The 25,756-nt window shown below is 38.5% G+C and overlaps 1 protein-coding gene across 1 annotated transcript in view; it reads right to left on the reverse strand.

The window, feature by feature from the left end:
• The window catches only part of LOC149790481 (uncharacterized), a 64,013-nt gene extending 39,782 nt beyond the window's left edge, over nt 1-24,231 (reverse strand). Inside the window, exons 1-2 of the mRNA XM_089972531.1 lie at nt 23,919-24,231; nt 620-1,108 (exon numbers count right to left, since the gene is read on the reverse strand). Coding sequence (XP_089828657.1) covers nt 620-1,108; nt 23,919-24,156 — 727 coding nt within the window. The 5' untranslated portion in view covers nt 24,157-24,231. The remainder of the gene's footprint in view (nt 1-619; nt 1,109-23,918) is intronic.
• Between the last annotated feature and the right edge of the window lie 1,525 nt (nt 24,232-25,756).

Below are 25,756 nucleotides of genomic sequence, written 5' to 3' on the forward strand. Positions count from 1 at the left end.
GTGATAAAATTCAATATGGGAAGCTTTACCACAATTGTTTACTACGAAAACGTTTTCTAAATGATTCTCCTTTAACAATGTGTCAGAAAAATAATTGCACATGTGCATTATCTGCGGGTAACATCAGTATCCGTCTTATTTAATTTATTTTGCATCTAATTCTTTGCGTGGTGATATGTCCTTAATTATTACATTTTGTATTGATACCAACGTTCAAGATGCAAGTTCTCGAATGGGCACTCAAGGCCGTAACATTACTTGAAAGTACATAACCATTTTACTGTTATATAAGTTTTACATGTGTGCTCTCAAGTTTGCACATTGCAAGCTGTGTCAACATTGTTGTTGTCATATATACAACAATGTATTAATGTGGATAGTATAACTTTTTTCTTCATCCATACGTATATGCATGAAGAAATGACTTGTTGCAATGTGAGTCCAAGAAATTGTTATCTTAATTGGTCTAAATATTACTCAAAAGCAACATGCAAGTAATTAATAATTTGCGAATTTGTGTCTTGTAATAAATTTGAAAATAGAGGAGATGTGATATATTTATTTGTATTTTTCTCCTAGGTTGAGACAATGATAATTCAGTAATGATTGTCAGACTTACCCTTAACTTTGCATGCCTTGATGATCCCCTTACTATCAAAAAAGCACTCCTCTCCCTCTATGATATCTGTCATTTGTTGACTGAGGTCAATAACCAAGAGGTATACAGCTCTTCTGGTCAAGAATGCCTGGTGAGTGGTGTAATAGATAAACTGACCTGCAAAGTCCCACATCGACAATGCTGCTTTATCCTCTTCGACTCTCTTAATTTTATCTGCATTTTCTACTAACAGTTGCAGAATTTCCATTTCAGCATTACCTTTCACATTCACATTGGGAATTCTCGCTTCAGTTGATTCCTTGTGTTGACGGCGGACATCAACCTTTTTAACATCATATTCGCCAGGGCCTTTACTTGCATAAGCAGCATGTGTTCCCCCTGTTTGCTCGAAGTCTTGAACCTGATCGTCTTCATGACTCATATTATCCATTTTCAATTTCTCATTTAGTTGTTTCACGAGACGTTGTAATGTTTTGTATTTATCCGCATCTGAAAATGAATGTGTCCCATAACAACTTTATTAAGCATCAGCAGAATAGTCACATTAATCAGAATATACTGTTCAGAACGCAATCTCGCACTGCAACCCTGCTAATAAGTTCCCGGCAATGACTGATACACTGTCTGAGGAAATATTTTGCAATAAAGTGGAATGCGAAATAATTTGCCTTCAGCGTTAAAACAATGTTTATCTTTAGTGTGAATGCTTATTTCCAAACATAATAAATGTAACTAAAGGGTCATTGGTAGATAAGTAGTTGTGTTCAGGGCTGACATTAACGTACTAGCATTACCACCAAGATCTCTCCTGTTGCTCTAAATCCTTAACCTTGTCTTGATAATGACTATATAATCCATTTGCGATTTCTCATTTAACAGCTTTGTGATTCTTTGCAAACTTTTATATTTCGATGCATCTGAAAATCAACGTGTCCCATATCAAAACATATCAGTTTCATTCAATGTAGAAATTAGATAACTTACCTGCATATGAAAAACTTTTGTTTAATACAATTTGTTTGCTTTCACTGCTTTGTCACCAACACTTATCCTATGTGACCAGGAATTTAAATGTGTCGTGTAGCACATTTCGTAATAGCCTAAACAGACTTCATTATTTTCCTGCAGATGTTATCATCGGAACATGCTATTTTGTATTTCGAATAGAATGGAATGAATACTGTACCGTCAAGTACGAATCAATAACCCACACTTAATTTCCCATTTTTATGTGGCCGTAAATCTAATGAACAATTCGTTGCCGTGAGACCATACCACTGTTGCATAAATACTGTACTGATACTACAAAATCAAACTACTCTTTCCTCCCAGGTTATTCAACAAGCGTCATAAACTAAAGATGCAAGATATATGTTAAAGACACCTGCAATTGCATGTAATGTGTGTTGGAGCCAGATTCTGCTGAACTCGATACAACGTTGTTGCCAAGTCCTCAATAGCAACCACAATAAAGAAACTGGATCATGAACGTTCGAGTTCAAATAGGTTCCACAATGGGGACTCACATGATTTAGGTTCGAGTCACATCAAATTCCAAAGGCATCCACCAGTGATAGCTTCTAAAACCGATGTGTGATTCATACAAAAGAAAAACTAAACCAAAATAGTGAACTCTGTGTGGAATTAAAAATATATGATGATTTAAAATATGATGCACAGATAAGCACGATGATTTAGATAGCGATTTCGTGCTTACTGAAGATTACGATTCGTGTTCTAAGGGTCTCGGATGCAATGCTATTGAACGTCTCAGCCCTGTCCAGATGTCTAGGTTTGTCAATAGAAGAGTAACTTAGCTTTTCTTTGTTTGGCATGAAAAAGCGTTATTTTTTTTAAATCTTACCTTAATATGAACCAATACAACATATAAAACGCATACATACATACATACATACATACATACATACATACATACATACATACTTTTAAATGGTACTACATTGGCTTATCATGATATATATCAACATGTCCGGCAAATCGAGCACTTTGCGTTTTGCTAACAACGTTGTAACTGATCCACACATTTTACCCTCATTGCCTTCTCCTAACGTGGAAAAGCCTGAATTGTCCAAGGAGGTGATAAGTTTCCAAATTCAGTTCAAATGTTTATTATTGGCCCGGCTCTATCAGAGAACATCGCAGCTATTTTGCTATATAATTTTTGGATAGCTAACATGGCATCGTTTACACATATTTGCAGACGCGGCTGTATTAAGGGCTGTCGGAAATGCTTCATAAATGACTCTGGAAAATGCAATTGAAACCACCATCTTGCCTCGTGTTCAAACAAATGCGGATGTTGGACCGGTTTAAAGCAAATGCCATCATCGATAATGATTTTGTTCCACATGTCAATGAATATCGCGCCATGGGTGTATTAAAATCCTTCGTATACACTTAAATGCAATCTAATTAAGAGTCAAACAGATAATAACATTTGGGACCAACACAATGTACAAATACCTAATCGAGGTCATCATTATGTCATAGCATCATAAATAGTTAAGTGGGATACCATACGGACAATGGGAAAACACATGACAGATCTCCTTTGGGAACTTCTACGGACAAGATTTTTTAGATCACCCTGGGAACGTTAACAGACAATGGGAATTGATTATGGGGCATATTAGGACTGTATACGGACAAGGGAAAGTTGGGTTATTTTATAGGGTAGCGGGTAAGTTCAGTGGGCACATTTAGAGTCAGTGGGAAATGAATATGTTAAATAGTGGGCTTGTATACCGTATAGCGTAGCAGGTAGCGAGTAAGTTCAACGGGTAGCGGGCTGGCGTGTACGTTCAGTTACTTCATAAACTGTACCAATTTGAACATTCTTGACCAAACCTGACGGAGTATCTCCTGTTTCTGCTTGCATATATTGACTGAATAAATAAACCATATGCCTGGACTAATATTGAGGAGAAGACAATCCCAAGGAAGGAAACTCACCTTCAAACCCATTGTATGGCACACAGGAAGGCTGAACTGTTCAACGATGAAGGTCCCAACGGGACCCGGAAGATTCCCCTGTCACTCTAAATTTAACCGCCACCCGCCAATCGCCCTCTCCACCGATGAAATTCCCTACGGGACCCGGAAGATGCAACTATCCCTAAAATTACCCGCCACCCGCCATCCGCCCGATCCAGTGATGAAAGTCCGTAGGGAACCAAAAAGATTATCCTGTCACTATAAATTTACCCGCCAACCGCCCTGTCCAGCGATGAAAGTCCATACGAGACCCTGAACATTTTTAGGCAAAGAAAATAAATATCTTTTCGAGGAATATGAGTGACCCTGAAAAGGGCCTTTGGTTTTATTCTGCTTCGTCCTTTAATTTTCTCTTTTTCTCCACCAATTTCTTATTCTTTCCCCTACTGTCTTAACAAACCCCAAATATACTATACACATACGTGAAGGAGAAATAAACAAACCCCAGAATAAACTATCCACATCAAACGTACGCGCATGCATACAAACACACAAATACACACACAAACACACAAACACCATAGGGGAAGAAGAAGAAAAAAGCAAACCCAATTATACTATTCACACAAACGTACGCACACGAATACAAACACACACTCTACTATCCACAAATACACACACTCAACTCTCCACACAAATGTACGCGTACGCATACAAATTCCAAATATACTTTTCACACACGGGAAGAGAATCAAAAAGCAAACCCCAAAATATACTATCCACATGCGGGAAAGAGGGAGAAAAAAAAACAAACCCAAAATATACAATCCACACAAGGGAGGGAGAAAAAACAAACCCCATAAGCTATCCACACAAACGTAAGCTCATACACCCAAATGCACACACACACACACATACACACAGACACACACACACCACAGATGGCAGAAGAGAAAAAAGACAAACCCAAAGATACCATCCACACAAACATACTCGCATGCATACAAACACACCAACACACACACTACTATCCACGCTAACGTACGTGCATGTATACAACCACATAAACACACACTCTACAATCAACCCAAACGTACGCGCACGCATACAGATACCAAAAATCCTGTCCACACACGGGAAGAGGAGCAAAAACAAACCATAAAATACACTATCAACACACGGAAAGGAGCAAACAATAGAACCCCAAATATAGTATCCAAGCACGGAAAGAGAAGAAAACAAAACCAAATCCCAAATACACTATCCACACACGGGAAGGAAAAGAAACAAACCCCCAATATACTACCCACACAAACGTACGCGCATGCATACAAACACACAAATACACACACAAACACACACACACACACACACACACACACACACACACACACACACACACACACACACACACACCACGGAGGAAAGAAGGAAAATAAACCAAATATACTATCCACACAAACGTAAGCAGACATGCACAAACACACACTTTACTATCCAGATAACCACACACTGTACTATCTACGTACGCGCGCGCATAAAACATCTTTTGTATTATCCACACACGGGAAGAGTAGCAAAAAACAAACACCAAAATATACTGTTCACACATTGGAAGGAGCAAAAAAAAAAAAAAAAAAAAAAGAACCCCAAATATACCATCCACACACGGGAAGAGAAGAAAAAACAAACCCCAGATATACTTTCCACACACTGGAAGAGGAGAAAAAACCAGTCTCAAATATACTATCCACACACGGGAAGGAGAAAAAACAATCCCCTAATATACTATCCACACAAAGGTACGCGCATGCATACAAACACACAAATACACACATAGACACACATACCACAGAGGGATTTTTTTTTACTATCCACACAAACGTACGCTCACGTATACACGCACACTCTACTATCCATACAAAGGTACCCGCATGCATACAAACACACAAACAAACACTCTACCATCCACACAAACGTACGCGCACGCATACAAACACCAAATACACTATCCACACACGGGAAGAGGAGCTAAAAACAAACCCCAAAATATACTATTTACACACAGGAAGGAGCAAAAAGAAGCAAACCCCAAATATACTATCCACACAGGTGAAGGAGAAAAAGAAATCCCAAATATTCTCTCCACACAAAAGTACGCGAATGCATACAAACACACAAATACACACACACCACAGAGGGAAGAAGAAAAAAAAATACAAATTACAATCCACACTAATGACGCGCATGCATAAAAACACACACACACACACACACACACACACACACACACACACAAAATCGCAAAGCTCTGATCAGAAGTTCGATCTGTGTTGGCTCTTCCATGGTTCAGGTCGGTTTGAGAGTGAACTGAATACTGGAAGGAAAGACTGACCCTTTATATATACACTGGTCTGACATGGATATAAAGGGACCCATATCGTTTAAAATGTAGTTACTTGACTTTTTGAAGTCAAGTTGTAACGATCGCCTAATTTCGTGGAGAAAGAAGAAGAAAGTAAGAGGCAGAAACGTGACTTATCACCTCGCACAGTAACGGAAGTCTTGGCTCAAACTCATGCCGGCGATTTTGAAGATGACATAAATGAGCCAGAATTCAAACCCAGAGATTATACGCCCAACCAAAGTCCTCCACCGTTAACCCCTCAAAACTAATATCACATTTGAGAGACGGAAAATCGCTCCTCTAGAAATTTTAGAAAAATGTCTTACACTTACACGGTGAAGTTTAAAGATTTCAAGTCCAAAGTAACATTGGAGAAGGCAGAGGGTTCATCACCGAGGTGTGGGATTCTTTGTTAACCACACTGAAACGGCAATGTCAAGCCAAAGAATAAGATCGTTTGAGACTTTCCTTTCATCTCGACAGTTTGAAGTTCCGCGTTTGGATCGAGTTTAGCAGCCAGCAGAATTAACACCTTCCAAAGTCATCGTAAAGATTCAGCACGTGCAAGAACCCAACGATACGTTTCAAATCACCGATGGAAAGGCGACACTTTTCATGACCCACATGTCTCTTCCCCTAAGGACAGGATGCACAAAGGTGTTATTGGTTGATGACCTTCGCAGCACGAAAACGAGTCACGTCCGAATTAACAATCCTCAAGACAAGATGTGTTTAGCCCATGCCATCGTCGTAAGACGAACATATTCCGACAAGAATGACACAGTAGAACGGTAAAGATCCTGACAAACTATTAAAATATCGAACCAAGCCAAAGAACGAAGAAATGCAAAACTTCTGTTGCAGCAAACAGGGCTACCTATAGACACACCCTGCGGCATTCCTGAAATGCAACAATTGAAAGACGTGTTGGCTCCACGCTACACTTTGAAAATACACGCTCAAGAAGTACGTGGACCTCTATTGTTTCGAGGCATATATTTCGAGACGAAAAATTACTGTGAGAAATGTGACTATGGCTATAACAGTCGAGAGCAACGCAAGCATTGTTGATTGAAATGCTCAGGATGTTTGGTTGCTCAACCCTGTCTGGACAAAGGACAAGAACGAGTGCGTTGTCCTGCTTGTCAGCGCACTTTCGTTAGCCCTGACTGTTACCATCAACATCTGAAGACGCAAGGTTCACATCAGAAAAGTGGTTGTGAACTCCTTCGATTGTGTCCTACTTGTGAACAAGTCATACGTAGTAATAATGCCAAGGCGCACGTATGTTCAGGAAAGAAACGATGTCACATTTGTCGCCAATCGTGGACTTGGAACACGAATGCTACATTCAAAAATTCCAACCCCAACAAGAAGAAGATGACCAGAAGAAATGGTATTTCATCTTTTTCGATTTCGAATATATGCATTAGACCGGCATTCACATTCCTCATTTCTGTGTGGCACATCAAACGTGCGAGAAGTGCATCCAAGAGCCTATCTTTAGTCATTGCCTTCACTGCATTGAGATTCCTGGAGGATGTGAAAATATCTTTCGGGGACCCAACACACTAGCTGATTTCGCCCAATGAATCTTAGACCTCATCGACGAGACGTGGAGCCAAGAGGACATCGAACGCTACGGAGATTGTCATCGCCATGCTATAGTGATGGCAAAAAATTTCTTGGTGTACGATGGACAGTTTCTTCTCGGATACTATACGGAACAAAGTACCGAACGTCTGAAAGTGACTTTGAACGGAGCCAAAATCATTTCCGTGCAAGTGGGACAAGTACAGTTTGAAGATTCGATGAGTTACCTGACTATGACATTGGGAAAAATGCCTAAAACGTTTTGAATGACAGAAATGGCCTAAGGCTACGTTCCACACTTTTTCAATACCGAAGCAAATCAACATGCCGTTCTATCCCACTTGCATGAGGATCACTACTACGACCCGACAATATACACATCGAGCAACGAGAAGCTTTCTACGCTCGGTACCACACTCGGACCCTTTCGAATTTCAGGAATAAATGTTAAAGTATTGTCGTTCCGATGTGGTCATTTTACGGCGTTGCTGTGGAAAATTTCGAGAAATATTCATGAAGCACGGAGGAATCGATCCTTTGAAAGAAGCCTGCACTATCGCCTAAGCGAGTTCCTTAGTGTACCGCCAACGATTCATGCTTCAAAACACACTGGCTGGCATAAGCCCTCAAACGACGAATTTTGTCAAACATCAATACTCTGTCAAAGTCCTACGCTGGCTACATTACGTTTATGACGAAACGTAGGAGGCCAGAAGACCATCGGAAGGTATTCGGTGGAGGGTTGGGACTTAGAAAACCCCAAGATCGTGTACGAGATTACCGGATGCTTATTTCACGTATGTCCTCTCTTCTACCCTCAACGTGGCACTAAAAATCAATTTTTACAACATACCATGGAAGACTTTCACCAGGCCACTTTTCAGCGATGCTTGAAGTTTGAAATAGAACAGCAAGGATACCAAGTGGTGGAAATGTGGGAACACGAGTACGATCACCGTTTGAAAACCGATCCCGAGTTAAAATGTATCGCGGAAAGTTACTAGTTGGTGGACCCTCTGATTCTGCAGGACATTTTGTACGAGGACAGATGAATGCCACATGTTTGCTGTACCACGCCGACGAGGAGAAAGGAGAAGAAAACAGATACTTGGACGTGTGTTTGCTGCATCCATACGAATGCATATTTTGTTGCTTTCCAGCAGGACACCCACAATTGCTGACCGAACACATGAACGTGGACAACATTCGACAATACGAAGGATTGATCAAGTGCAAAGTCTTGCCTCCCATGGACTTGTACCATCCCGTTTAACCTAACTACAGCCACGGAAAACTGATGTTTCCCTTGTAGTCTTACTTTTGCCTAAACGCGCAATCAAGACCAGATATGTCAGTACACCCAGGAATAACGCGTCTTGACAGGAATGTGGGTCAGCGTGGAGTTATTCAAAGCTCTGGACTTGGGATACCAACTGTTAGACGTGTACGAAATTTACCACTTTCCCAAGACAGAAAAATACCACAAGGGCGACGAAACTGAGAAAGGCATTTTTCTGCAGATGACATGGGGGCTTTTTTGAAACTGAAGCAATACGCCAGCGGCTATCCTTCCTGGTGCCACACTCCGGAAGACCAAAAGGAATTCAAGGAGAAATACTGGGAGCAGGAAGACATCACTTTAGACCACATCGAGAAAAACGAAGGAAGGCGATCGCTTGCCAAAGTGATGTTAAATTGCTTGTGGGTTAAAATGGCACAACGACCGTGTTTCAATAAGAGGGATCATTTGACATAACGTTTCCGCTACTTCCAGATGATTAACGGCAAAACTAAATGCATGAAACACGCGGACGCCCGAGGACTTCATATTAGTCAATTACGAGAAAGAACTGGACTTTGTAGAAGCTGACGAATTTGGAAATGGCATCATTGCAGTTTACGTGACAGCCCACAATCGGTTAAAAATGTACGAAGCTTAGGAACTGTTAGGATATCGTGTCCTGTATTTTGACACGGACAGTTGCATCTACATCGATTGGCTGGGTCACCGGCCCCCTGACATTGAAGGTGACCGTTTAGGAGTCTGCACGGACAAGCACTCCGACGACAAGATTATAAGTTTTGCTAGTGGCGGTCCTAAACATTACGGCTACGAATACGGGGATCCATAAGGAAATGTGAACACGGAGCGTTAAGTGAAATGGTTGACTCTCAATTATCGCAACAGTCGACTGGTGAGCTTTGGAGTATTGAAAGAAACCTTGCAATCTGGACAGGATGAAAACTTTAAAGGAACCACCTGCGAACCGCACAAAATTGTACGTTTACCCACACACCAAATCGTCAGTCGGCCTTTGGAAAAAGTGTATAAAATCGTATAATAGAAGAGAGTGCGACTTCCCAATTACTTCACTTTGCCGTATGGACACGTCGGTATTGGTCAGCATATAAAAAAGGGAAAACTTCCAAGACCAATAGTTCATTGTAATTATAAAGGCCAAGAGTTGTGATCCTAAATTCAAACGTCCAGTGAAAAGGGCAACTTTTAAACCTGTATTAATGACAGTGCCAGAAAAGAACCCGTCACCGAGGGCAACCACTCCCTTCAGAGCAGGACTGTCATGACCATTCCCGAAAGACCATTCCGAGAGGCCACATGTGCGACTCTACCAAATATAGAGACTTTAAAACATTACACACTGTCCCTAGAACACCTTCGTTACCAAAACTATGTTGTACAGTGACTTGTTTATATTCCACTTTATACGTTGTGATGTGTATTTTATCCCTCTACTATACCGTTTGGCTTTTATGTATTTTTGTCTTTCGTGTTGTTCCATTTTAACTTGCAATAAACGTGTCCTGAAAAAAGTACAAACACTCTTGTCTTGCCTGTCTTCGTGTCAAAAGTGATAATCCTTTCACTAATATGGCTACCTCTGCTGTCTCTGCTCCCTCTTCCTCCACTTTCAAAGTCATCGACGAACACTTAGATCGTGCCAGTTGGGAGGCCTTGTATCTTCGCCATCCCCTTAACATGTTAAATGCCGGACCCAGAGGTTCAGGAAAACTGAATTTGTCAAACGTTTGATCGAAAATAAACATCATTTAATCGTTCGTCCACCTCAACGGATCGTGTGGTGTTACGAAGAGTGGAAATCAGCGTAGAGTCTCTTGCGAGAAAGTCAAGACACTTCCATCGCGTTTGTGGTAGGCATTCCTAGTGAAGACGATCCCAGTCAAACTCATCTATTCATATTCGCCGACATGTTATGAGAAGACGAAGAAGAAATTAAACTGTGGTTTACATGCAAAGGGCATCATCGGAATGCCAGTGTCATTTACATCACTCAAAATTTGATTCAACAAAGTAAAGCCCATCGCGCCATTAGTAACACTGCTCATTACGTGGTCTTGTTTAAAAGCCCAGGAGATAAATCGCAAGTGCAAGTCTTAGCCAGCCAGTTAGGAACGCCTTGGAGGACTCGTGCGTATAACGATGCCACTCAAACTCCTCACGCATATTTACTCGTGGATTTAATACCCACCACCCCCGATTATTTGCGATTTCGTGCCCATCTGTTTCACGACTGGTGCCAAGACCGAGGGACTGTCGTGTACACGTCCCAATAAACAAACATCTATAAAAAGCTCGAACACTTTGAGTCTGTTTCACACCTCGTCAACATGACGTCCCTTCAGTCTCATATTCCCGTCAAATTGGTTCGAGCCTTGTACGCCATCAGTCGAGAAAAACTTCACAAATACGTGTTCGTGTATTAGAAGCCAGTTTCAGAGAAGTCTTACGATGGTTCACGGTGACAGCACGTCAATTCTTGCAAGGCATCATTCACATCCCACATCAAACCAAACTTTTTTTGGCTGTTGAGAGGAACAAAGTAGCCTTGACGTACTTGGACGATCCTCACATCGACATTCAAACCAGAAAGCAAATCATTTTGAAACCTGGAGGTAGCAGTTCTCTAGGAGGTGTCACCATTCGCTCGCTCATAAAATGTAATTCCAATGCCCCCAAAGTTCTCCCCAAGTAGAAATATTCCCAACAAAGCCTAACGGATCCAAAAGAAGAAAAAGAGTGGTTTCAAGACCAGGTCACAGCAACATAAAAAATACAAAAGAAAAGAAAAGCCCACAGAAAAGACTCCAGAAAACAGATTCTTCCCGCAAGAGGTCACGACCTACAGCGACGGTGACCGCGTCTCCAGTAGCCTCGGTTTCTTACACTTCTGATGCCTGCCAAACCCAATTTGACAGCCGTTCTTCATAATAACCGGAAACAGCTGTCTTGAAGAAATCATCTACAATATCTTTGAACTTTGAACTGTCTTTGTTAGCATAACACGAATTATATATGTTAAGCTTTCCCAGAGTATACCAGCGTGTAGCTCCTTTCTCTGTGTGACGAATCTTTTGACATTTTACAAACTCCAGACGAGGATAATCTTGAAACATACTGATAGTTTCTATCACACCAATAAATGGTGTGAAATCCATTCCTGCTGTAAAATAATAACCGGAAACAGCTGTCTTGAAGAAATCATCTAAAATATCTTTGAACTTTGAACTGTCTTTGTTAGCATAACACGAATTATATATGTTAACCTTTCCCAGAGGATACCAGGGTGTAGCTCCTTTCTCTGTGTGACTAATCTTTTGTCCTTTTACAACCTTCAGATGAGGATAATCTTGAAACATACTGATATTAGAAAATGCAGTAGCATCAGCAATTCCTGTAGCTTCATAATCTGTATTAGCTTTCAAAGTATATACAAACTCTTTCGGATAACCCTATTTCACACGAAGTAAGAATGCATCACCTTGAATTTTAACCAGTAATGTTTAATAGTAAAGTTATGGTCACCATGTAGAGTGGGATCCAACCACTTATCCAACTTGAATACACTGCTTAACACATAAAATCCTTTTTTACTAGTCTCTTCATCCCTAGCAATAGGTTTCGAATACAAGAACTCCGTTGCGTAGCAATGTTGATTCCTCTTAAACCAGGAAGTAGGTTCATTGTCACGTGATGGCTCAGGATTTTTACTTAAATAAAACACACCAGTCTCTTGAAGGAATTGGTTCATATAAATATAACTGCTCAGAAATTCTTCTCTAGACTTTACATAACTCATCTTCGTGATTTTCTTTTAGACGGAGATTGATCAGTAGAATCTACTTCAGAATCGTCCTAAATGTGGCTGAAGCAAATATGGGATATATCTACGTGAGTTTTAGGCTTTTTTGGTCATTGCCCGGTTAGCATCCTTCGAATTAACATGGCCTGGATTGGAGTGAATATTCCATTACGTGATAGGAATGTAGCTAGTGATATGAAAAGCTAACCAATGTAATAACAAGAATATATCGTCAATTTTCATTACAAATCAAGAGGAAAGGACATGTCTAAGCTAGTGAATAAAGATAATCTTGGCCGAGAGTTGCATAGGAGAAAGGTTGCTCAAGTGAACAAGGATATTCGATTCATATTTGTTAGAACTTTCTTTTGGAGACCGTACTTGTCAAGAACATATTTGACAGCTCAAAATAGCACTCCAGAAAATCTTTCTCAGCAACGATATCTCCTTCTGTTAGTCACTTCCTCTTTATCTTTGGCCACGATGCCAACCAACCCTGATTTAACATTCGTGTTCCCTCATTTGATATTTTAACAAAAATACTAAACCCCTTTCTTAAAGAACTTCTTCAACAGCAGCGACGATATTCTTGCTGATAAGGCTGATTCTACAGCTGATGTAGATGTAAGACAAAAGTAAAAAACAGAGCAGGTGTGTTTTAAAGTTTACTGAATTATCTAAACAACAACTATCAAATCCCTATATTCTACTTCTTTTTATGATAATCGTTTGGGATACGTCACATTTTCTAAAGTCGAAATGCCTACAAACGATATAAAGTTATGTGACTTTTGCTTTATGACACTTGGACAGGCTCTACACTTTACCAGTGTCACGAGAAAAGCATCTGTTCAAGTTATGCCACTTTTGAAATCCCGCACACACTTGCAATTTGACCTGAAAATCTGTACTTCTTTATCTGTGGATATCCCACAGACCTGTTCCAGCATATAGAGCTGATTAAGAACTTTAGGAATGTCCCCTAATTTTTTATACAGAAATGTCAACGCTTTGATGTGTATTTTCTTTTCTCACCCATTATTAGTGTTTAGGTATGTTCCCAAAAGACAAAAACAATTTTGAAAAAATAGTTTTCAATTGAGGTTTCTCTTTGTTCATACATTTTGTCAAGTTGTTGGTGTTTGGCAGATAGCATCCATATACCTTCTCAAAGGGAGAGGCATTTCTACACATGGCATTGCCTTTGATAAATTTGTTTTTTAGTTTGGTTAGTCATCGTTCATCTTTAATATTAGTTTATAAATCATTTCTTTTTATAGAAGATTTAAGGCTTTCAATTATTGTAATGTTATTTATGTTGTTTATTCGGTTGCTAAAAATATATATAGCAAAGTGCTGAAGTTTGTTCAGTTTTCATATTTCAAGCCCTACAAAAAATACCAAGTTTGTCTTGAAAGAACATTGAAAGTTTCCAGGACGTGAATGAAAACCCGCCGTTTGTTACTGCAGTTAGATATTATTGTGTTCATTCTAATCATGCTTGCCTTATATCTTTGTGTTTTAGAGGTCATATTTCTTCTTAAGTAAATATACCAATCAATAGAGAGACAGCTTGGGTCATTATCCTTGACGTTCACTGAAATTTATCTTCTTTACTTCATACAAACAAAAAATACCATACCACTCAATACTGTTACACTTCTGACTCTATCATGATAGTGTGACTGTGAATGTCAAAATGTTTAAGTGAGGAAAAAAAATAAATGTCAGTTTCAAAACGCGGACCAGTACTGTGCCCGTTCAGTAGTTGATGTGGTAAGAAGAAATGGTACCACACACAACAGAGGGATTTAAGTTCACATCCAGTCTGTCTGCAATACAATAGTAACGTAACAACGCAAGAGCGTAGGCATTATTGTGCCACACTGCCTTGGAACAAAACAATGCATCACTCGTTGCAAGCCATTTCATTAGATAGTCTTCTTTTCTTACTGCGTTGGCTTCGAATTGACTTCAATAGCTCTTCACATAGGCCATGTTTTCTTTTGGATTTTGTCGCTAGGCGGTTTACAAAAATAATTAAAAAATTCAACTAATGCACGAGCAATCGTACCATGGGCGATCCATGGAAATCGTGTCAATCGTATTGTAAAATGTCTCAAGGAATGTTTTATTGTACTATTCTGTGAGACTGTTATAGTCGCATTCGTCATCAATTCACTCTGTTTTGTTCGTTTCTTTTTAATGGAGGATTTTTCTTATGGATTTGGTAATCTAAGTTAAATGTGTGTTTCGAACAAAACGTTTTTAGCGAATATTTACCATCAAAAACAAACATAAGTGTCTTCATACTTTATAAAAGTAGGAATAACTTAGTCTCTCTCTCTCTCCGTCGTAATAAGTTTGATTGAGATCCTAATGGTATTTGTTCCGTTTGAAGATGCCTCTCCAAAAATGTGATCAATAGTTACCATAATTATGTGAACTTTACTGTTTGTCATCCATGATTTTAAAAACGTACACCCTTACAAATTGTAAGTCAGTAAATAGTTGGATGAGATAAAATCTTGAGTTAACAAGCTTGTACAATTCAGATATCTTAGTTTTATCCTTATTTTGGCACTGCAATGTGTTACAGAATACATTTCTAGCATTAGATTTAGAGTTTTTCACAAAGGAAAGAAACTCACGACTTTTTCAAGAAAGACGCGAGTGACATTATACTGTATAACCCTGCGTAGGGATATGTTAAGCAAATGTTAGGCAGTCGGTCAACAATAAATATCTTACTACCTTTTTATGAAATTGATGGATGAATGAAAACAATGAACATATTTCACATATAATATATGGTTTTCTTAATTGTCTTTGTCCTATAATACCGCAAACAAATAACAGAACCAAAAATGGTGTGCTTTTTTCTGGATTGTTTTGCCATTCTTTCTTTAATGCTAAATCTGTCTGCCCATCTCTCAAAATACTAGTCTCCAGACTTACTGTCATCTAATGCAGTAACAATTGTGTGTGTGCGAGCGTAAGTGTGTGTGTGTGTGTATGTGTGTGTGTTTTATCTTAACAAAGATCTTGTTCCTACACTATGTGGATGGCAAATAATGTGGCTTTGTTCCTTCCCTTCTGTGTTGATAGCAGATAGTGGGGTTATTTTCTTCCCCTCCTATGTTGATAGTAGGTATTGGCTTTTTTCTTCCCTTCTGTGTTGATAGTAGATATTGTGTGTGCACGTGTGTATGTGTATGTGTGTGTTTTTGTAAGTATGCGCGTAAGTGTGTGTGGGTGTGTGTGTATGTTTTATCTTAACAAAGATCTTGTTCCTACACTATGTGGATGACAAATAATGTGGTTTTGTTCCTTCCCTTCTGAACCAACGGTACCTAAAGTTGTCAAAGTTGGTTTCCTACAAGTTAAGGTTGAGATATACATACCAAATCCCCTCCGATGCTACAAATGTCAAAAATACGGTCATCATGAAGACCGCTGTTCCAGAAACCAAGTATGTGGACGATGTGGAGACCCTTCTCATCGGGAATCCGAGTGCAAAGCCACTCCGCATTGTGTCAACTGCGGCAAGGAACACCATGCAAATTCAAAAGATTGCGATACATGGAAACAGGAGAAGGAAATCGAAAGGGTCAAATATACATCCAACATTCCATATCCAGAGGCCAGGAAGCTTGTACAAGCTAGAACATCACTCTACGGTCCATCCTTCTCATCTATAGTGAAGAGCAACCAAAAAGCAACGAAAGAAGCCCAAACCCAAACAGACCCACCTGAATCCCCTTCCTTCTTAAACATTCCGCCTTACAAACCCCAGAAAAACTCAACATCGACACAAACAACATTCAACAATCCTCCAACACCAAGATCACCAAACAGTAAAAAAAAGTCGACAACAAATAGGCAGCAAAAAGGTTCTGATGATCCAATAAAACTGCACAATAGGTTTGGAGACTTTGAGGATATGGATGCAGAAGAATCTGCTCCATGTCCTCAAGGTGGCTCGAGACCTAATACCAAAAAATATACCCCCGTACTTCCTCCAGATAAATAACCAAACAGATTGCCTCCGCGAAAGGTCTAACCTAGCTCCAGAATCTTCAATATAAAGTTGTAATGAAGAACACCATTTTACAATGGAACTGTAGAGGACTTAAAGCCAACTACAATGATATTCTTCTGCTTTTAAACGAACATGATCCTGCTGTACTATGTCTTCAGGAAACATTTTTGAAAAATACAGATAACATCACACTTAAAAACTACTCCCTGTTTAACAACTACTCTCAAAATGTTGACAGGGCCTCAGGAGGAGTCTCTGTTATTGTGAACAACAGAGCCCCTCATAGCGTCATCCCTTTAAACACAAATTTACAAGCCATTGCTGTAAGCGTCACTCTTCATCGAGTGATTACATTTTGCTCTATTTACTTACCACCAAACACTAACCTAGTTCCAAACGAATTAGACACCCTTGTTCAACAACTTCCCGCGCCATTTATTTTACTCGGGGATTTTAATGTCCACAACATTTTATGGGGATCAAATCATATAAGTGACAGAGGTCACAAAGTTGAAGACTTTATTTCTAGACACGATCTGTGTCTATATAACACCAAAACACCAACATATTTACACCCAGGCACGGGTACATACACATGCATCGATTTGACAATTTGTTCTCCTTCGCTGCTTTTGGACTATGAATGGAAGGTCGCTGATGACCTTCACAGCAGCGATCACTTCCCAATCTCCCTTGTAAATCTTAACTCTTCAATTAATGAAGTAATTCCACAATGGAATTTAAAGAAGGCCGACTGGTCCAAGTTTGAAACACTCTGTAAAACTAGGCTGAATGAGGATACAGTTTTCAATGTTAACGACCCCATTCAGCATTTTACATCTATTTTAATAGAGATTGCAGAAGAATCCGTTCCCAAGTCCTCGCCGTATTGTAAAAGAACCCAAAAATCTTGGGCACTAAGGAATGTAAGGAAGCCATTAGACTACGCCGAGAAGCATTAAAAAAATTTAATAATCATCCGACGCCCGAAAACTTAAATATATATCGCATTGTCCGGGCCAAAGCTCGCCGCACAATCAAAGAAAGTAAAAGAGCATCATGGAAGAAATATGTTTCTTCTTTAACTCTCGTTCCTCTGTTAAGAAAGTTTGGGACACTATACGCAAAATAAACGGAAAGAGAAAACAAAACCCTCTCCGACATCTGACACTGAACAATAACAACTTTAGTTCAAAACGTGACATTGCAAATACTCTTGCTGACAGTTTCTCGAACAATTCCTCATCATCTAATTATTCAGAAGCCTTCCGAAAACTTAAAAGTCAAAAAGAAAAGTCACGTTTAAAATTCACATCCAACAACTCGGAAAGTTATAATCAATTGTTCTCACTATCGGAGCTTAGGGAGGCTTTAGATAAGGCCCATGATACATTAATAGCATCACCAAATGTTTGACTCCTGGTGTGGATTGCTCGCTATATGTTGATGATTTTCTCATATGTTATCGATCGAAGCACATGCATACAATTGAAAGACAACTTCAGCAAAATATAAACAAGATTCAAAATTGGGCCAGTGCAAACGGTTTCAAATTCTCGAAGTCCAAAACAGTATGCATGCATTTCTGTCAGTTACGAAGACATCACGACGAACCTCACCTCACGCTGGATGGAACACCTATTCCAGTTGTTGAGGAAACAACATTTTTAGGTATTATCTTTGACAGAAGACTGACTTTTATTCCACACCTAAAGAACTTGAAAGCTAAATGCTCAAAAGCACTTGACCTACTTAAAGTAGTAGCGCACACTGACTGGGGTGCTGATAGAAAAGTCATACTCAATTTATATAAAACGTTTATACGGTCCAAACTGGACTATGGTTGCGTTGTGTATGGTTCAGCCAGAAAATCATATTTGAAAATGCTTGACCCAATTCATCATCAGGGAGTAAGACTGGCTCTGGGAGCATTTAAAACATCCCCGTGTGAAAGCCTACTAGCTGAAGCGAATGAATCACTGCTTTCGCATCGTAGAGAAATGCTTTCCGCACAGTATGCTCTCAAATAAAAATCAAACCCTCTGAATCCTGCTGTTTCGGCTGTTTTTCCAACCCAAATACAAAACCTTATACGAAAACAAACCAAACGCCATACCTTCCTTTGGCATTAAAATATCATCCAGCCTTGACAGCACAAAAATTGATCTTTCTACAATTCAGAAAACGTCCATCTCCGAAACAGCACCCTGGCTACTTAAACAACCAAAAGTACTTTTTACGCTACACGATGGAAAAAAGTCAGAGACAAACCCTTCCGTCTTCCACAGCTGTTATCAAGAACTTCTCACCGAATATAAAAACTACACAAGAATTTATACCGACGGCTCAAAGGATGAGGAAAAGGCTGCTGCAGCCTTTGTTTGTGGAAATCACACAACGCAAGTTCGCTTACAAATGGAACATCAATTTTACAGCCGAAATCAGAGCAATAGACCTTGCTCTGCAACATATAGAAAAGAAACATATTTTAAACAGTATCATCTTCTCCGACTCGCTATCAGTACTCCAGTCACTACACAATAGTAAACTGGAGAACCCATTATTGAAAAACATACTCGTAAAAAATACCGAGCTGAGTGTCTCCCACAATATAATATACTGTTGGTTACCTAGCCATATTGGTATTAAAGGTAACGAAAAAGCAGATCGCGCTGCTAAATTGGCCCTTACTCAAGAACCATCTGATTTTAAAATACCGTATACTGATTTTAAACCTTGTATCAGAAAGTTCTATCGTCAGAAGTGGCAGGCATCATGGAATGATGCCGTGAATAACAGACTTCATGCCATCAAGCCAACTCTAGGAGAATGGACTCCTTCCTACAGAAAAATGCGTAGACAGGAGGTAGTCACTGCAAGAATCCGAATTGGTCATACTTATATCACCCACTCCAATCTACTAAAACGTGAAGACCCACCAGAGTGCATTTCTTGCAATGAACCATTCACTGTCAAGCACTTTATGATAGAGCGTTTTGATCTGCAACCTACGCGCGATCGTTATTACATAGTCCATGACATGAAAGAACTTTTTGATACTATAAACATCACTCGTATTATAGAGTTCCTGAAAGCAGTGAATATTTACTCTAAACTCTAACTTTTAAGTTGTCACCTTGTGCAGTTTTATGCAATATATATACCGTCGCTTTTTAATACCTTTTCATCATTTTTCATTAACATACAACATTTACATCCCCCGTTGATCGGGAAGCTTATTTTTCACCGTTACCATCTTAAAGTTTTAATTTCAACTATTTGTGTTTTAATATCGCTGGTCGATATGAGACTTATCATAATTTTTAAAAGATTATACCTATAACATTTTGTTTGGCGCTAAATAGCCTTACAGTGCTGATGCGCCGTTAAAACTAAAATCGATCAATCAATCCTTCCCTTCTGTGTTGATAGTAGATATTGGGTTATTTTCTTCCTCTTCTATGTTGATAGTAGATATTGGCTTTTTTCTCCCCCTTCTGTGTTGATAGCATATATATTGTGTGTACGTGTATGCGTTCACGTATCTTTGTGTGGATAGTAGAGTGTGTGTTTGTATGCGTTCGTGTACGTTGTGTGCATAGTATAATGATGTTTTTATTTTCTCCTTCCCGTGTGAATATAGTATATTTTGGGATTTATTTTTCCTCTTCCCGTGTGTGGATAGTACATTTGGGTTTTGTTTATTCTCATCCTTCCGTGTGTGGATAGTATATATGGGGGTTCGATTTTTCGCTTCTTCCCGTGTGTGGATAGTATATTTTTGGTTTGTTTTTTTTACTCGTCCCCGTGTGTGGATAGTATATTTTTGGTTTCTTGTTTTCTCCTTCCCGTGTGTGGATAGTATATTTGGGGTTTGTTAAGAAAGAAGGGGAAAGAATATGAAGTTGGTGGAGAAAAGGAAGAAATTAAGAGAACAAGAAGAAAACTTAAATCCCTTTTCAGGGCCACTCATATGCCTTGAAAAGATATTTATTTTCTTTGTCTAAAGAAGTTCCGGGTCTTGTAGGGACTGTCATCGCAGGAAAGGACGATTGGAGGGTGGCGGGTAAATGTTGAGTGACAGAAGAATCTTTCGGGTCCCGTAGGGACTTTCATTGCTGGACAGTTCATCCTTCGTGCTTGCGTTACAATGGGTTTGAAGGTGATTTACCTTCTTTGGAATTTTCTTCTTCTGAATATGAGTCAAGGCATATGGTTTATTTATTCAGTCAATATGGGCAAGCAGATACAGAAGATACTCCGTCAGGTTTGGTCAAGGATATTCAATATTTGTATTGTTTATGAACTGGCTGAACTTGCCACTCCGCTACCAGCTACCCGCTGAACTAGCTGAATTTACCCGCTACCTGCCACCCTATACAACATTCCGACTTTGCCTTGTCGGTATGCAAGCCAAATATTCCACATGTTTATTTCCCATTGACGCAAATCGTGCCCAGTGATCTTATCCCCTACCCGCTACCCTATACAACAACCCAACTTTCCCATGTCCGTATACAGTTTCAATATTCCCCATGTTCAATTCCCATTGTCCGTAAACGTTCCCAGGGTGATCCGAAAAATATCTTCTGTATACGTTCCCAAAGTGGGTCTGTAATGTATTTTTCCATTGTCCGTAGTGTATCCCACTTAACTACTATCAGCAAAGATGCTTAATTTTAGACAATACAACCAGGACTAAAAAGTAATTATCGATTGTTTCTACTACGATGAAGAGAAATGTATGGTTGCATTCCCTATTTATTATGTAATACCACACTGACTAAGCATGGAAGACACAAATCTTGGCTGTTATTTAACAAGGATGCATTCGCTCCGCTAACAATCATTTAGAGAAGAGGAAAGAAAATCAGTTCAGACATCATTTAATGATGTAATTGATCTGTTTATATATTAACGTGGTCATATGTACCCAGCCCTTATAATATCAAAAGTTTTAAATATTCCTCAGGCCAATATTTGCTAAAATTGTATGCCAGGTGCACAATTAAAAAAAAGTACATGGATTGAAGTGCGATTGTGTCTTGCACCTGAAGAAGTTAAGATTTTCAAACAGTAATTCTACTCGATTACGTACTTTATCGAATAACCATGTTATAATCTAATTGTTACGGACTAAAGAAATAATCAAAGCTGAACAGCTACATGATGAAGTGACCATGAGAACCTCTTTTCTCTTGAAATATAAGAAAGGTTGTTGGGAGATGCTATTTACGGATTCTTTTGAGCGACCACAGACCACAGCAACCGTTATAGTTTCACAAGCAAATGTGCTGTCAGTGCTACATCCCTAATAGCCAGTGTGGCTAGCGGTGATGTTACAATAATTTCAATGCGCCTGCGTTCACGAATACGTGTTTATTTGGCACTTCTCGCCGCAGCACAACTTAAATGCAATGCAATTAATAATTATTCTTGATGTCTACTGACAGAAATTGAAAATGCCCGATGATTTCGTGCACAGATACGGGACCAAGACGTCCTGACAAATAAAAATAACGGATTTATAAATAGTAAAAATCAAGTAACTATTTCTTAGAATGCATTAATCACTCTGCCAATATTTTGCTTTTGTATGATAACTTTACTTGCGGACACCAATGAGGTAAAGGCTTACCACTAGTTTAGGTGCACTTGCTTAAGGGTAAAAGGCATGCGGTATTAAAAGCTTGCGCCTATATTACCTGCCAAATCCGTGTAATGTTTTTACTTCATGAGCTGTATCCCAAAATAAAAATGTTGTTTCTATGAGTCGTAAGCTAAAACCATTTTGATATATCAAAATTTTAATATATCAAAATCTTGGTAGAGGCTGCTTTTTAAAATGGGGGCAAATGATTCTGCCATAAAGGGAGCAAATACTTATTAATGATATTGGGAGTAATTTAGATGAAATGCATGTCATAAATGAAAAAATATTCATTCATCGTCTCATGACGCTCCAGTTATTCCACTTGTTTGCCTCTATAAATACTGTTGAGCTATTGTTTAAGTTATGAAGTTGCGGTTACATTTCTAATTTATTAAAGGACACTTTCAGTTAGATAATATATAAAAGCAATCGGTCTGTCCCTGTAATACCATTAAGCTGGAAATATTAAATTGTGTTCTTAAATGTGGGAATATAAAAGAAACAAATATCGTGGGCTTTGTTTTGTGTTTAGAAACATTTTACGAAACCTTATAGGCTATACCAGGTGGCCAGCTTATTTGGCAGAGGATGAACCCGAATGAAATCCCGATAAAGACTCAGATGCAGTCACCTTCGAGGTTTCTCGTATAGCCGTGCTGGCCGACCCGAGATATTAACCCAGGCAGACATTGGTGGTTGATGATGTCATTGACCACAACATTCGCAAACAAATTCTGGTTTACATACACAACGTTTGTAGAACCGGGCTTTGCTTATAGTATGAAGACCATTCTCCTTTCTGAAATCGTTTTGACTTTTATACCTGACCTTGCTTGTCAAATAAAAAGCTAAAGATGTCCTTAGCGTCTTAAATGCAAGCCAAATGCAAAGTTTATTCAAAACATGTGCTGAAGTTAAGGACTTGTGTGGACGTGCCTTTTTTAATCCCTGTTACCTTGACCTTTTGATCCCAAAATGAATAGGTAATTTCAATGACTCAATGCAAGTTTTGTCAAAGTAGGGGATACGACCGTATATATCATGACGAAACCTCTGGCACCATTGATCACCAAAATTGATAGGCATCTTTCTCATCTCAGATGAACATGATTGACAACGTTTGGCCAAGATATTTGGTATAAAGAAACGTTCTGGTGTAAAAAGAGTTTTATTGTTCAGTAAATGTAACCCTGACCTAGTACCTTTTATGAAAAAGTTAACAATCCCTCTCCTTGCAGAAACTCAATACATATGTGCGATACTGAAATTAAAAAAGGACAAGCAGGCACAATGGATGCCAGACAGCATCATAGCATAATGTTCTGTGCTTTATACAAGTTATTTAAATTTAAAATGGATCCAGGAGTATACTTAGCAGATGAAGAACACAACATATAAACTGATACTTGCTCTCAGTCTGTATTTCAAATGTGTTAAGAAAATTAGCCATACCTTATTCTATAGAGATGACAACATCTTGAAGTAATCTGCCTAACTGTATTTAAACTGTCTAAAAAAGTCATGCATACCTTTTTCTTGCACAGACCATTCCTGGCTAGTTAAGGAAACGTCCACACAGTGCATATGGATGTCAATGCCTTCAGTACTTGTTCTCTCGGAAATATTTACATCTTTTCCAAGAAGACGTCGTACTAGTGTTGTCTTCCCGACGCCATAATGGCCAACAACCATTATCCTAATATTGTAAACCTTTTCTTTTCCATATTTCAACGCGTCTCTATACAACTTGAGAGATCTTTCATCCATTTGTAAAATTTCTGTTGGAACACCTGGACCTAAAATGAAGCAAATTAAATTCAAAATTATATTGACTCTAAGTTTATAAATAAATTCTAACAACATATATTTACGAAATTGGGCTACAAACTCATAAAAATACTACCCTTAATGATATAAACCAAAGTTATGTCTGCCATGTGGAAAAGATTCAACATTACCGAGGTACCTTAATATCAGCATTGTCCATGGCAAGGTTTGGCAACTATTTAGGACATTGTCATGCCAACCTACACTGATTCTATATTGAAAAGAATTCTCCCAAGTTCTTATTATTTTAATGTCGGATCTCACACGCATACAAGTACACACCCATATATATATATATATATATATATATATATATATATATATATATATATATATATATATATATATATATATATATATATATATATATATATATATATATATATATATCTTCAAAAGAGAAAACTGAAGGGGAATAAAGTCCACAACAATACCCATGTCCAGATCCCCTGTTGACCCATGCCCATTGGGACATATTAATCACTTTGCATTTCCAATATTTGTTCATGAGTTTATGCCCCTCGCGTGATGGTTGTTCTGGGAACTAATTGTGAGTGGCTCCCATAGCTCATGTTTGTTTGTACTACCGATGGATTTTAATATCGAATGGGATCAAGGATATAAAAAATGCACGGAACATTGTCATTTACTACATTGATTTATAATTGTTAACCTGAATGTCAAAAACAGGTGAGTAACAATGTCAAAATTCTGGCATTTCAAGATACAAATGTAAACAAGCAGACATGCTGTTCCCTATCCTTTTCTTATTTCTCGAATAGTCAATTTCAGTACAAATGTTGTCGTCTGCGTCCAATATTTATAATGCTCAGTTATGATATTTCTAAAACTAATTGCACAAATAAATTTGAATAGCTTTGTATCCATGTATTCAAGGAAATGCATCTCTTACGTTTCGGAATTACTGAGACCATCAAAGACAATAATCTACATCACATATGTTGCTTGAAAACAAATATACTGGATAATGCAAATATGGTGAGAGTGCTGACAAATAAACCCCTGCTTGAGTGAAAATTCCACCAAGTTTACAGCGTTTGGGAGCCCCTGGTGAAACCAGGTTAAAAATTATCAACTAATGAAAGATTTGAGTATATATATATATATATATATATATATATATATATATATATATATATATATTCCATATATTCCTTATGTTTTAAAAATCGGATATAGGATACAAAAAAAAAGGCTAATGAAAGAATATTCTTGTACATTGTACTCATTTGAATTTGTCGAGTGCAATTATTCGCTCTCAAATTCTGCATAATGAAATTGCATGTTCTATTTCGCAAATAATTCGATATAAGAAAACTTAAATATGAGAGTGAATTCTATGGAGAATCGTTTTATACTCTTTGCTGAAAACAATATGATTTTAAAAATCACAGCTAATCGACAGAACAAAATGAACCATACCGACATTATATTGCTAGCCTATTACTCACAATAGACTAAAACATCTTTATTGTTACATAAAAAGATATACACAAGCAATGCAGCTATATGTCTCTGG

Source organism: Sinohyriopsis cumingii, chromosome 10 (genome assembly GCF_028554795.1).
Source record: "Sinohyriopsis cumingii isolate HCF-2022 chromosome 10, ASM2855479v2, whole genome shotgun sequence".
Lineage (NCBI taxonomy): Eukaryota > Metazoa > Mollusca > Bivalvia > Unionida > Unionidae > Sinohyriopsis > Sinohyriopsis cumingii.